Source organism: Geospiza fortis, unplaced genomic scaffold (genome assembly GCF_000277835.1).
Source record: "Geospiza fortis unplaced genomic scaffold, GeoFor_1.0 scaffold23, whole genome shotgun sequence".
Lineage (NCBI taxonomy): Eukaryota > Metazoa > Chordata > Aves > Passeriformes > Thraupidae > Geospiza > Geospiza fortis.
The window spans coordinates 1,322,460-1,333,961 of record NW_005054303.1 but is presented as its reverse complement, the minus strand read 5'-3'; the positions used below and the strand labels follow the sequence as shown (position 1 = coordinate 1,333,961).

General features: G+C 39.3%; 1 protein-coding gene across 1 annotated transcript in view; it reads right to left on the bottom strand.

The window, feature by feature from the left end:
• The window catches only part of UNC79 (unc-79 homolog, NALCN channel complex subunit), a 106,975-nt gene extending 95,587 nt beyond the window's left edge, over window positions 1–11,388 (bottom strand). The window contains 3 exon segments of the mRNA XM_031066324.1: window positions 647–951; window positions 6,448–6,568; window positions 11,329–11,388. Coding sequence (XP_030922184.1) covers window positions 647–893 — 247 coding nt within the window. The 5' untranslated portion in view covers window positions 894–951; window positions 6,448–6,568; window positions 11,329–11,388.
• Between the last annotated feature and the right edge of the window lie 114 nt (window positions 11,389–11,502).

Genomic DNA, 11,502 nt, shown 5'->3' with positions numbered 1-11,502 from the left:
AACAAGCCAGACAGATGCAGAGCAGAACTTGAGGAAAACAATACAAATACAACAGAGTCACAAAAACACTTGTAGCTCATTTAAAACATAAGACAATATTGTTTTTCTCTTAGTCAGACAGAGATGCTGCTGTCTATTTTACCCAGGAGTATTTTTAGCCATCTCAAAGCACAATTACTGTAGTTTTTTCTTCAAATAGATATATACTATATTCTGTGTAGAGATGGACCTTCACCAGAACACTCAATCTGTGCATTTCTTATAGGCCAGATACACATTTGCAAGCTCTTTGTGCATTTTTAAGAGACCCACCCCAAAAAGACAGACTGAAGTTATCCCAGCAGATTCAAGTTAAAAATCTGGGTATTTTTACACCCATCTGTGTAATTTTTGTTACATACAATTGTATTTTAGTTACATACCACCAGCACATCACTAAAAATCAGACAACCTCAGAATTCAAACCCAAATCCACATTTAGCAAAAAAACATCCTTTATTTGAGAAAGTCAAACAGAACACTTGGATATAAATGCATCCCAGGAGATTTGAAATCCAGATCCAGGTCAGTTTAGGCCCATCTCTTCTACTGGATATATCACCACTCATGGATTCACAGCACTGGGATCATTCAAGGGCCTGCTTACCATGTTGCCCATGTTGTAGCAAGGGAACTAGATCCAGTAGTGTCACCAGTGTCACGTAAAGTCCTTGATAGTCCAAAGATGGGTAGTCTGATAACTGAGCATCACGACTTTGCTGGCCACGTTCAGATGGAGCATCTCGCAGGACGCTGTAAAGGAGGGAGCGAGTAACAGTAGGGTTGATGGAACTGACCTGTGGTCTTAGAGATGGGGTGAGTGGGAATGGCACAGGAAAAAGACACATGGTCATGGGCACTGTCAAATTGGAGGCATCTTGATTCTCCTTCTTCCCTGTGCGGGACAAAATGCTGTTGGGGGGACAAAGAAAAAAAAGAGACAACAAAGACACAAAGAACAGCACATTACATTGAAATGACACTATAAAACAAATAATAAAAGACCAGATACATCCCACATAAGATGCAATCACTACCAAAACCAGCATGTCTACAAATCTAGCAACCATTTACTTCCATGCTTCAAGATAAGAGAATTAAAAATTGACATCTAGGAAAATTTCATTGCATCTCATGTGTTATCTGGTTCATAAGGAGCAAAAATATAAAAATGCATGTTTCAGTGCCCTACCCATGTTTCACAGTTAAGAAAAATTCTAAGAATCAGAAGTGTTTAGCTGTGTCAAAATAGGCTGGTATTTTGCTCTGAGATTCTGAGGATTTTGAGAGATTTATTTTTTCCCCCCTATAATCTTTTGAGCCAACTGACTGAAAACATGCAAAATATAGGTGTGGCACTTGCAGAAACATGTTTTAGCAAAGAATAAACATGTGTGTTTGTTAAGATAGTCTTAAAAATCACATGTTTATTGCATTAAAATAATGTCCGTATGTATTTTATGATACTGTTTCATGACCACTCACTCAGTATCATTTGAGATAATGAAGTTTAAACAGGCACATGGATTTAGAAATAATATAATATTTCTAAAATGTTAACTAAACTACATTTGGAAAAGTCATAAAATAATATATAGTAGATGGTCTTAGCATATGTTTGTGAGCTAATGATAATGGTTGTTTATGTGTGTTTTTAATTTTGCCCATGTTTAGGGAGGAAACAATTTGCTTTATGAATACAAACACTCCTTGGGTAAATAGTTACCTTCAAAAATCTAAGGGCTAAGCAAGCAAGACCAATTATGTAACTGCAGATCAGACAGTATGTTACCATACACTCCTGCTGTTACTTACGTTATTATTCAACATAACTCACTATAAACTAAAGGAGAGATAATTTCAAAAAATAAAAATAATTTAGTGGGAATCAAAATAGAGGCTATACGTCAACCAGCTTGTTATGTAGTTTTTAAAATGTTGCAAACATGGTTGTAAACATGGTAATCTAATTTATTTAAAAAATAAACCCCACTATTTTAAATAGAAATAAATTCTCACTTAAGCAGTGTTATATTTTAGTTATCAAGCAATTATAGTGTTAGTTCATAATCTCCATATGTGCCTATAAAATATAATACACCTTTTAAATATATTAAACAACACACAATGCTTTTTTTTTCCTTTTTAAAGCACCTTTTTGCACCTCTCAGTCATTGGGATTTCCAAAAGCAGCTGCTGTTGGTTTAACTCTGTTCCCACAGTCAGTGTTAAACTTATAAAAGACAAGCCAATAGCACTAAGATTTCCACTGACTCACGTAGAGCAGAATTATATCAAGAGAGAGCACTTCTGGAAACCTCTCTTCTCTATAACAGTACAGAAACCCCTACCATATAATCACCTCAGCATATCTTACACCCCCAGTTAATTCAGCAATTTACACAAGTAAGCCAAACTCTTGCTAAGGTGCTTCTAAGAGAAGATGTCATTCATTTGCCATATATAAAAAACACTTTTACAAAAACAATTATTTGCCAAGTGGCTACTATCACATGGCTACTTGGCTGCTATTACATCACCCTTGCAGTCAGAGATGACAGACATAGTCTGTCTTATAAAATTACTTTTCTTTTCTTTTTTTTAATCGTGCCTCACATTTTTGGCAGATGATTTTGGTTTCTGTTACCCAATGTCCAGTAAGAGAAACATGATCACTGTCATGCTTTTATCAGAACACCACCTAAGATCTAGTATGACTTTAAAAATGAATTATCAGAGTGCTGATTCCTTCTAATTTGCTTGATGTTCATTTGCCATATTTTATAGCTTATGTTTAGAAATATGAAGGTACTGCACTATATTCCTTTCTTGTCTACCAACAGATAATACCAATTACCCATCTCTTTACTTGCCAAAACATCACTCCATGTGCACTTATTTCCAGAAAGGATATTAATCCTTTCTTTTTACACTCAGCTACAGGCCCATCTCTGGATTAGATGCCAAAGCACACTTATTTTTGTCTTGATCAGGGCATCCTTTAGTTTAACAGTAATAACACTAGATCTAAATTCCAGATGGAACCACACCAAATTTATTTAAAAACAAATTTTAAAAACCCCAAAATTTTATGTCCAGGCTCTTGTCTGACCTGTATTTTTAAAAGGCAATAAACAGAGGAGCCAAAATTGAAAATCTAGGAGGTCCCTTAGGACCAAGATACAACTGTAATTTGCTTCTGGTTCAATTCAAATCAAATACCGAGAATTTGGAGTGTCTGCAAATCATAACTCCATACTGAACTTACTCCACACTGAACTTGCTCTGCAATAAGGGGCAAAGCTACAAAGTCTTGTTTCAGGATGTGTATATCTTTGCTGCAAATCTATCCCACAATTACTGCCCTCTTGGGCAGGTTTCCTAAAATGCCTACAAGCGAATTACATCTCACCAAGGCAGCAAAACAAGCTTGACCATGAATTAGCCACCATGGCATTTATAACTATGCCTCACACAAAGTATTTTACTTAGAAATACATATGGAGAATTTTCTTCAGGAAAATGTGAAAGAACAAGCTTTTCTGCAGGATGTTTATTAAGCCTTAGATCATTCCTCAAATGAGGGAGAAATCACTGAAAATGAGTAGGGCATGAAACAAATTCATGCTGTAATGTAAAGAAATGCTTTTCCCAAAGAGAAAACTAAAGAAGAATTAAATGAATCAATGTGCTATGCATTGTGTATGGTGATTTTATGTGATGTTTGTTATAGAAATAAGGAATTTTTTTCAGTCATTCCACATCTGTTCCCCCCACCCCTGAGCTTGTAATTTATGGAGGTTGCATACAGAGCAAAGGAGCAAATTAATCTCTTGTGCAATCCATCTTTAACCAGCAAAATGACACCACACATGAATGTGATTCAAAACAGTGGGCACATCCCACTGAAAAGAACACAGTCAGCGTGTCCATAACATGGAAAGGTAAAAGTGCTTCTGTAAAACCCAATCATTATGTGGAATTTCTCTGACTATTCCTTCATTATTTCTGTGACTATACATGTTCACCAAGAATTGTTTGTCCCTAACAGCACAGATTCATTGCACATGCTCTGTGTTAAGCCAGAAAGATTATTCTCCACCATGTACTTCTATTACTGATGTTAAACCTTGTACAATGGAGTCTCAGTGTAGGAGGCAAAAAAGAGACTCAGCATGCAAAATATTCAAATAAATTTTTGAACACGCTCTTCAGAAAGGTTTTTAACCAGTCTGTTTAGTTTTAGGGTAAATCTTCCAGAGATCTGCACACAGTGGGTGGGAGTTTCCTTCTTTCCATCTGCCACACTAAATACAGGGTGTGTTGTTTGGCTTTTTTATCCATCTTCTTTCTTAGTATCAGCAAGTGTATAAACTTACACTGGTTCAACCATAGCACTCAGCCCTTGACCCACAGTTCAAACTCCCCAGTTACAGGGGTTTAGAATGTGAATTTGACCTTGCCTGAGTATCAGAACCCAGACCACTTAAATTTAGATCCAAGCCCTGACATTAATTTCTCATACCCTTTTAGTTCTGGGGCTAATCAGATCCCAGATCATGAAGGACAAAGCCATTTGTGTATCAGACATGAGTATCACTTTTCTGCCCCATGGGGTTCAGCATTACCAACAAAAGGATTTTGGTTCAGTCCCATTTTGAATATGAAATAAAACAAGTGAAGTTGCTCAATTGTGCAATTGCTGCCCTGATTTCTGATCTGCTCTCATAGTTGCTAAGTACAAAGCCTTTTCACTTAGCCCAGGAACATCACTGCTCCAGGAGTGTGAAGAATTTATCAACAGGACAGGTCAGCTGCACATTATACAAGAAGATCACAGAGTGGTAGAAAGATGCTTTCTTTAAGCAGAACATTCTAAATCTATCCTGACCCAATGAACTTCTGACAAAAAAGAAACATATCCCATTATAGCACTTGGTAGTTACAGCTAAAAGAGACAACATTCAGAATCAAGTCCAACTTTCTAGCTTTAACAGCTTAAAGGCTCAAAGTATTTAAGCAAAAGCTGTCTTGTCATAAATAATCTTACTTAAATGCAATTTAAGTGTGTGTTGTACAAATAGTCCATCATAACAGCCTGATGTGGGAACAGAGACACATTTTAGAAGTATCTTTTGTGACTCTTTGAACGTTTTTTCCCACTGCTCAATGGGACAAAATTTAATTTATTAACCTTCAAACAAAAAGTCCTACTGGGTGCTGTAAGTTTCCTCAACAGTCTAAATGAGAAAGGAAACAAACAGTTTTGCTCTTGAAATTTTCAAAAGTAAACAGGAGGTTTCAAGTTTGCTGTGAACAAACGTTCTACTAAAAGTTACTTCTGTCTATCCTTTTAAACAGGGTCAAGAAAATTTTGATGTATCCTAGGCTCTTTGAATGTTAGAATGAACTGTTCTTATTCTCTCAAGTTTAAATTCTTGCTTCTCAATTTGTATACATCATAGGAGTATATGTACAAATATATGGGTAAATTACATTTTGTTAATGTTTCCTCCTCAAATAAGGTAATTAGCTTTATTTCCAAACTACCCTTTGGCAGCAGGGACAATCTTTCCAGGTATAAATCAGGAAGATATGCATAGAAATGTAATTTGAACTGCATTTTTCTGGATGTGAAAACTAGTGCCAGCCAAAACCAGCAGATAAAAATCCCCTATTCATGCTCAACAGCCATTTTAAAAACAAATTGGAAATACAAATCCACTAGGCAGCACTGCAGAATTTACATTACTCGTAATAAAGTCTCACATTTTTTTCCTATTTTTTTTTGGAAGACAAGAATAGTATTTCCTATTCATAATGTATTCTCTATTCATGTGGTATTTAGCACTATATATTATTACTAAACATTAGACTACATCAAAAATGTTGGATCAGAACAATCCTGATGTGTTGTTACCATCCAAATCCAGATCTGTACACAAACTTTGTGTCTGCTCCTGCTGTTCTAAGGGACTGAACCAGAACCCAGAAGAGCTGAACACAGTGAGAAGCCAGTTCTGCTTACTCCTCTGGCTCCATTCTGGGATTCTGAGGCACCAGGACTGTCAAGGAGGCCATGATTATACACATCTAAAACTCTACAGGTCACAAACTCCTTTCTTCACAAGTTCAGCATGTTTGTGCGTTCAGCTAAGTCTTAGGACCAAGCAAATGCATAATCAACCAAGTTTATTCTAGAATCAGCCACTCAGTAAGGGGGCTTAACTGGGCAAATTGGGCAACAGCCACTGAAGAGATTCGTTCATACCATGTTTTTCTTAAATTATGCTCTGACTCTTTTTGGCTGACCATTGACCCAATAAATCTGGCAACAAATTCAAAGCCAATTGATAATCCCTACAATTCTTTAGCTCTTTTTCTTCAAGAGCATTAGTCAAAACTTACCTCAATAACGTCTGAGAAAAGTATTTCAGAGTATTTGCAATGTCAGTTCCAGAGGGCACAGGGTAAATGTTGTGGAGAACCCGGTTGTGGTATTCTTGAAGGTAACGGATTTTGGAAGCAACTACATAAAAGACAAAAAAACAAACACAAAAACTTTCATTTAGGCTTTCTGCAGACTTTGACAGAGTCGTGTCTGTTTCTTATATTTTCTTTTTTTTTTTTTATTTAAGTGTTAAACTCAAAAAACAGAAAAATCTCTCTGTTCCTTCTGTTCTGACTGAATAAATCGTAAAAGACTGCCAGGGAGAACACATGGAAGTGAATTTCTGCATCTGTATTAGGCAAACTTACTGTTAGCAAATTAAAAAATATATATTGCCACTCTGCACTTCTTCCATGTCTCCAAGCATCTCAAGAGTCATTTATAATGAATGAGTCATTGGATCACAGGAGGTTCATGTGAGACAGATAAGTATTTCTACAGCCAAAGCAGAGATATAAGCTAAGACAGAAAGACCTTATGTGATTTACTGTGGGCCATATATTTACTTTATGCAATGAACTAAAGATATGAAAAGAGTGAAGTTTCTGCTGTTGATTTGTCTTAGCAAATGTGATCAAGCAGATAAGGGGATTTCAAAGAGCAGTAGCAGGTGTTCACCTCCACCAAAACCATTTTTTGTTGTATTACAAGTAACAGTGGGTTTATTTTCTAATAGCAATCCTTGTTCAGGTTTGGGAAAAAAAGTGATACCCCCCCCCCCCCTGCACTGCCTTACATTGCCTATACAGCACAAGCAGTCTCACGTAGAGACACCTACACACACACAACTCTTCCTGCTCCACTCAGATGAACCAGCTCTGCTGAGAGAGAGTGCATTGGCTGCATGGGGCAGAGGGCTGCTCAGCTGTGCTGCACTGCAGACACAGCCTCATGAAAGCACAGCTTCCTGGGAACCCTTCAGCGTGTTAAAAGCGCACCAAGAGTGGAAAAGGCAGCTAAAAGGGGAGGTGCTTCTGAATTCTTTCAGCCCTTAAGCATATGGATTATAACAGCCTTTCTCTTGACCAAGATACACCTTGCTCCCCTACAGGGCTCCTTCAGCGTGGAAGATAAATCATGCTTCCTAAACAAGCAATTAGTCAATACTTGGTTTTATTCTCATGGTCAAATGGCATTTTTTAAGGAATGAATACCATTAAATCCTCCACTGAACAGAAAGGTAGTAGCTACCTGGGAGACATTGCTATGCCTCTCACTGTTGAGATAGCTGAACAGTTCATGAATTTCTGATTTTTTTTCTGTGCCACTGGCAAGCTGAATGAGAATGGGTGGCATTGTATCCATATTGCAGAAAAAGACTGATGGACAGGCACCAAAAGCAAAGTGTCTGCAAATATTGTTGGAGGCTCAGCTTGAGATACTGAGAGCCCTTTTGCCAGTATAGGTAACAGTACACACTGGACTTTCACATCCAGAAAACAAAAGATTCCTTGAATGGTCAGCCACACAACAAATGAGGTTTGACAATTTCAAGTCAATTATCTATAAAATGAGGAACGCTCAAATAATCATCAAATGAAGAAAACTGTTTTCTTGAATGCATGACAAGAAATCCAATCTTGCAGCACCCAACCAAGGTCATTCTTTAACTCATTTCCTGCTGTAAGGAGGGCATTCCCCAGTTCCTGCAGCAAGTGAAGCTTCTACAGACAAAAGTCTCCCTCATTATATTAACCTGGCTTCATCACAAGGAGAAAGCCCATCATGTGATGGAAGGGCTGGCATCTATGTGAAACCAGGAAGCAAAAATGCAACCAGACACTGTCATAATGCACATGCAAAAGCAACACACTAAAACTGCATAAGCATCTTTGATTATATTTCCTCATCTTTAAGTCTTTTACTTCACAATTAATGAATAACTAAAAACAATCATGACTTTTTCCCCTCTCCCTCAATCAACTGAAAACTGAATTTTGTCACACGGACTCAGATTGCCACCACGTAGGCCTGTGGCACACGACCTGCGCTCTGCAGGAGCTTATCCTCTGTGACAGCAGCCACAACTGCTTCCTGCACAGCCCCCAAAACCACTGGGCTGGGAACATCTGGGCAGGATGTGTTTCACTCCACATTACAGAGGGTCACTTGAGCAGTCCAAGGCTGTTTTCCCCTTCTCATCTCACACCTCATTCTTTCTGCCCACTAATCTCAGTTTTAGTCCCATATTTGCAGGCCGTCTCATCAGATTATTTAAAAGGTAGACATTTATTTTAACTGTCATAAAACTAATCTAGCTTAGTTTCTAGCTTAAGAAAGCAATGACTTCATAAACTTATTTTGTGATGTTACTTTCTCTGGTTGGGGGAAAAAAAGTACGAAACCAAGCATGTTTGTAAAGGACATAGACTGTGCAAGGCAGTGCCCAGCTAAGAACAATGCACAGCAAGGTGCACAGATTACTGTGGCTGCCTTGGTTTGCTGTCAGATATCTGTAAATTAAATGGACTAACAAAATGCCAAAGATTATTACAGAATTCAGATCTAGATGTATTTCAGAGAGCTGTGTGCCTCCCTACAGTTACTAACTTTCAATAAAGGGCATAGGCTATCTAGAATCACTTAGAACAGCTTTTTTTTTTTAATAAAGATGGAAATCCATTCATTTTTATTGATTGGCATTGTTGTGCAATTGTATCAGGCCAAATATCAAAAGAGAAAACTTATTTATAAAGCCTAAATATAAACATTAGCTTTAGGCTAAAGGTTTCAGCCTCACTTCCCAGTTCTGTTTCCCAAAACTCTGTCCATTTCAGCACAGCCTCCCAGAACACAAAGAAACTTCTAAAGGAAAGCCCTAGGGCAAAAACTTTGCCAGCTTCCAAGTTACAGCAAGTGTGTGAATGACTCAACTTTCCGAGTTTCTGAGTACCCAGAGACACACTTCAAAAAGTGGTGTCACCCTGTGGAAGCACTTGGGCACTCTCATAGGGTCATCACAACACACAAATAGGTTTCTCTCCAGCATCTACACAGACTTCACTAAACTCCTCAGCCCCTGTGTCAGCATTGGCTGAACTGAACCAAGAGTGAAACCATCAGGAGTCCTCAAAGATGGCCTTGGTTTCTCCACTGTCCTGGAAGGGAACAGAGCAGGCAGCAGGCATTCCCAGCACATTACTTACCACAACTAAACACCAATTACTGCTTTTTAAGGTGATAAAGAATTCATTTTCTTTGACTACAGCAGAACACCTTAGGCATGCTCAAAGAGTCAAATGATCAAACTCACAGTTGATATATCTGGTATGCAATGCAAGATGTGTGTGGTCACAAAAAAGAGCAGCTTCTCCAGCCAACCTCCAGACTGACACCGTTTTACCTGTTGTTCATAGAACCTGCTCAAGAGCTGTGGGATTCATGTTTAGACCAGCACATCTTCTGTTCCAACCAGTGATTCCTCAGTTGCAGTGTTTCACTGATGTTCTTGGTAAACTGAGATTCATTATGACTTGGAACTTGAGTCCTTCCCAAGACATTCTGGTTCTTGCCTGTCACTCACTGAGGGCAGAAGCAACAACAGCGACAGCTGGGGTTTGAAAGTTTGACTGGTAGTGATGTATGCACACCAACACATCCTTGTCAGAGTCCATTACTCAAAAACTGCTGGTGAGGGAATCTTGAAGTTATGTAGAGACAAAGACATTTGGTAATGCCATAAGAACTAGTCAGGGAAGCAGCCTTGGTAAAAAAAATACATTCAGCAGGTTAGAATGCACAGGATATGTCCATTAACCAAATACTCTTCCTGGAGTGTCATGAAAAGGAACATTAGAAGGCAGAAAGATCTGAAATCTGGACCCTAAGTAATTCTTGAAATAGAGAGCAACAGGGACACGGCGGGCCTGGATGCAGTGTCTTGAAAAGTACAAAGGGATGAAAAGAAAAACAGCCAAGGATAAAATATGTAAGAGGAGCTCAAACAGAGCAGACCAAAAGCCTTAGGAACAGAGGAAGAGAGAAGACAGAACAGAAAAGGAAGAAAATGCCAGAGCCAGTGCTAGGACAAAAAGTAGCATAAATTCTTCCACATGGCAGTGTGAAGAAGTGTAATTAATGTATAAGTATCACAGGAAAGAAGAAACAATTACAAAACTCAGGTGCAAGGTGGGGAAGGTAGCAACAACAGAAGGGCACAGATCCAAACATTGCACAGTTCAAGGCTTCTGCACAATCAGAATATTGTGTTTCTAATTATGAGGCTATAACTGCATCTTTACAGCAATAAATTAACATCTGCATAATATTTTTAAAGCAAGCCCATTCATCACCATAAATAAGCAGTAAACCCTAACAGAAAAAAATACAGGTATTCTTTTTGTTAGATGGGTTCAGCATAGGCATATATAAACACAAGGATCCTTCTCAGTGACCTGGAGGAAGAAGAGAGCAAGTCTCAGCATGCAAAGTGTCAAATCACATCCTGTCATCGTGACAAACATCAATCCAACCTCCTGGTCACAGACTGCCTGTTCATGACCATGACACCGTATCAGGCAAGAAAGTAGCTTTGACATGGGTGACAGCCTCAAGTACCCCAATATTTTCTATTCAGCATCCCATCAGGGCTCTTGCAGACACACCAGGTGTCATGAGGAACAACAATGGGGAGCACTACCACAGCCCAGACGCAGGTATCAACCACCATGTCATCTGCTCCTGCTCTGATCAGCTCTAGCCAACATGGTGGTTACAGCAGCCGTGACCAGGCACAGGCAGGCTGGCCGCGGGCAGGGGATGCCAGCACCTGGGGGATCCCGCTGGGACCGGGCACTGTAGCAGGCGGCCTCTAGGCAACACACAAACCCCCAACCTACATTCACCCGAAAGGTGAGCGGCCCGGGCAAGAAGGACAGCACGACTCTTCTCGCTCCGTCTCACTGCAAGACCACCTGCAGGGCGGCAAGGCGTGCGTCACCTCTGCTCTCGCAGGTGGCTGCATCCTCCGGGACACGGCGCAGCGCCGGCACACGGGGCAGGCTGCACCGCTC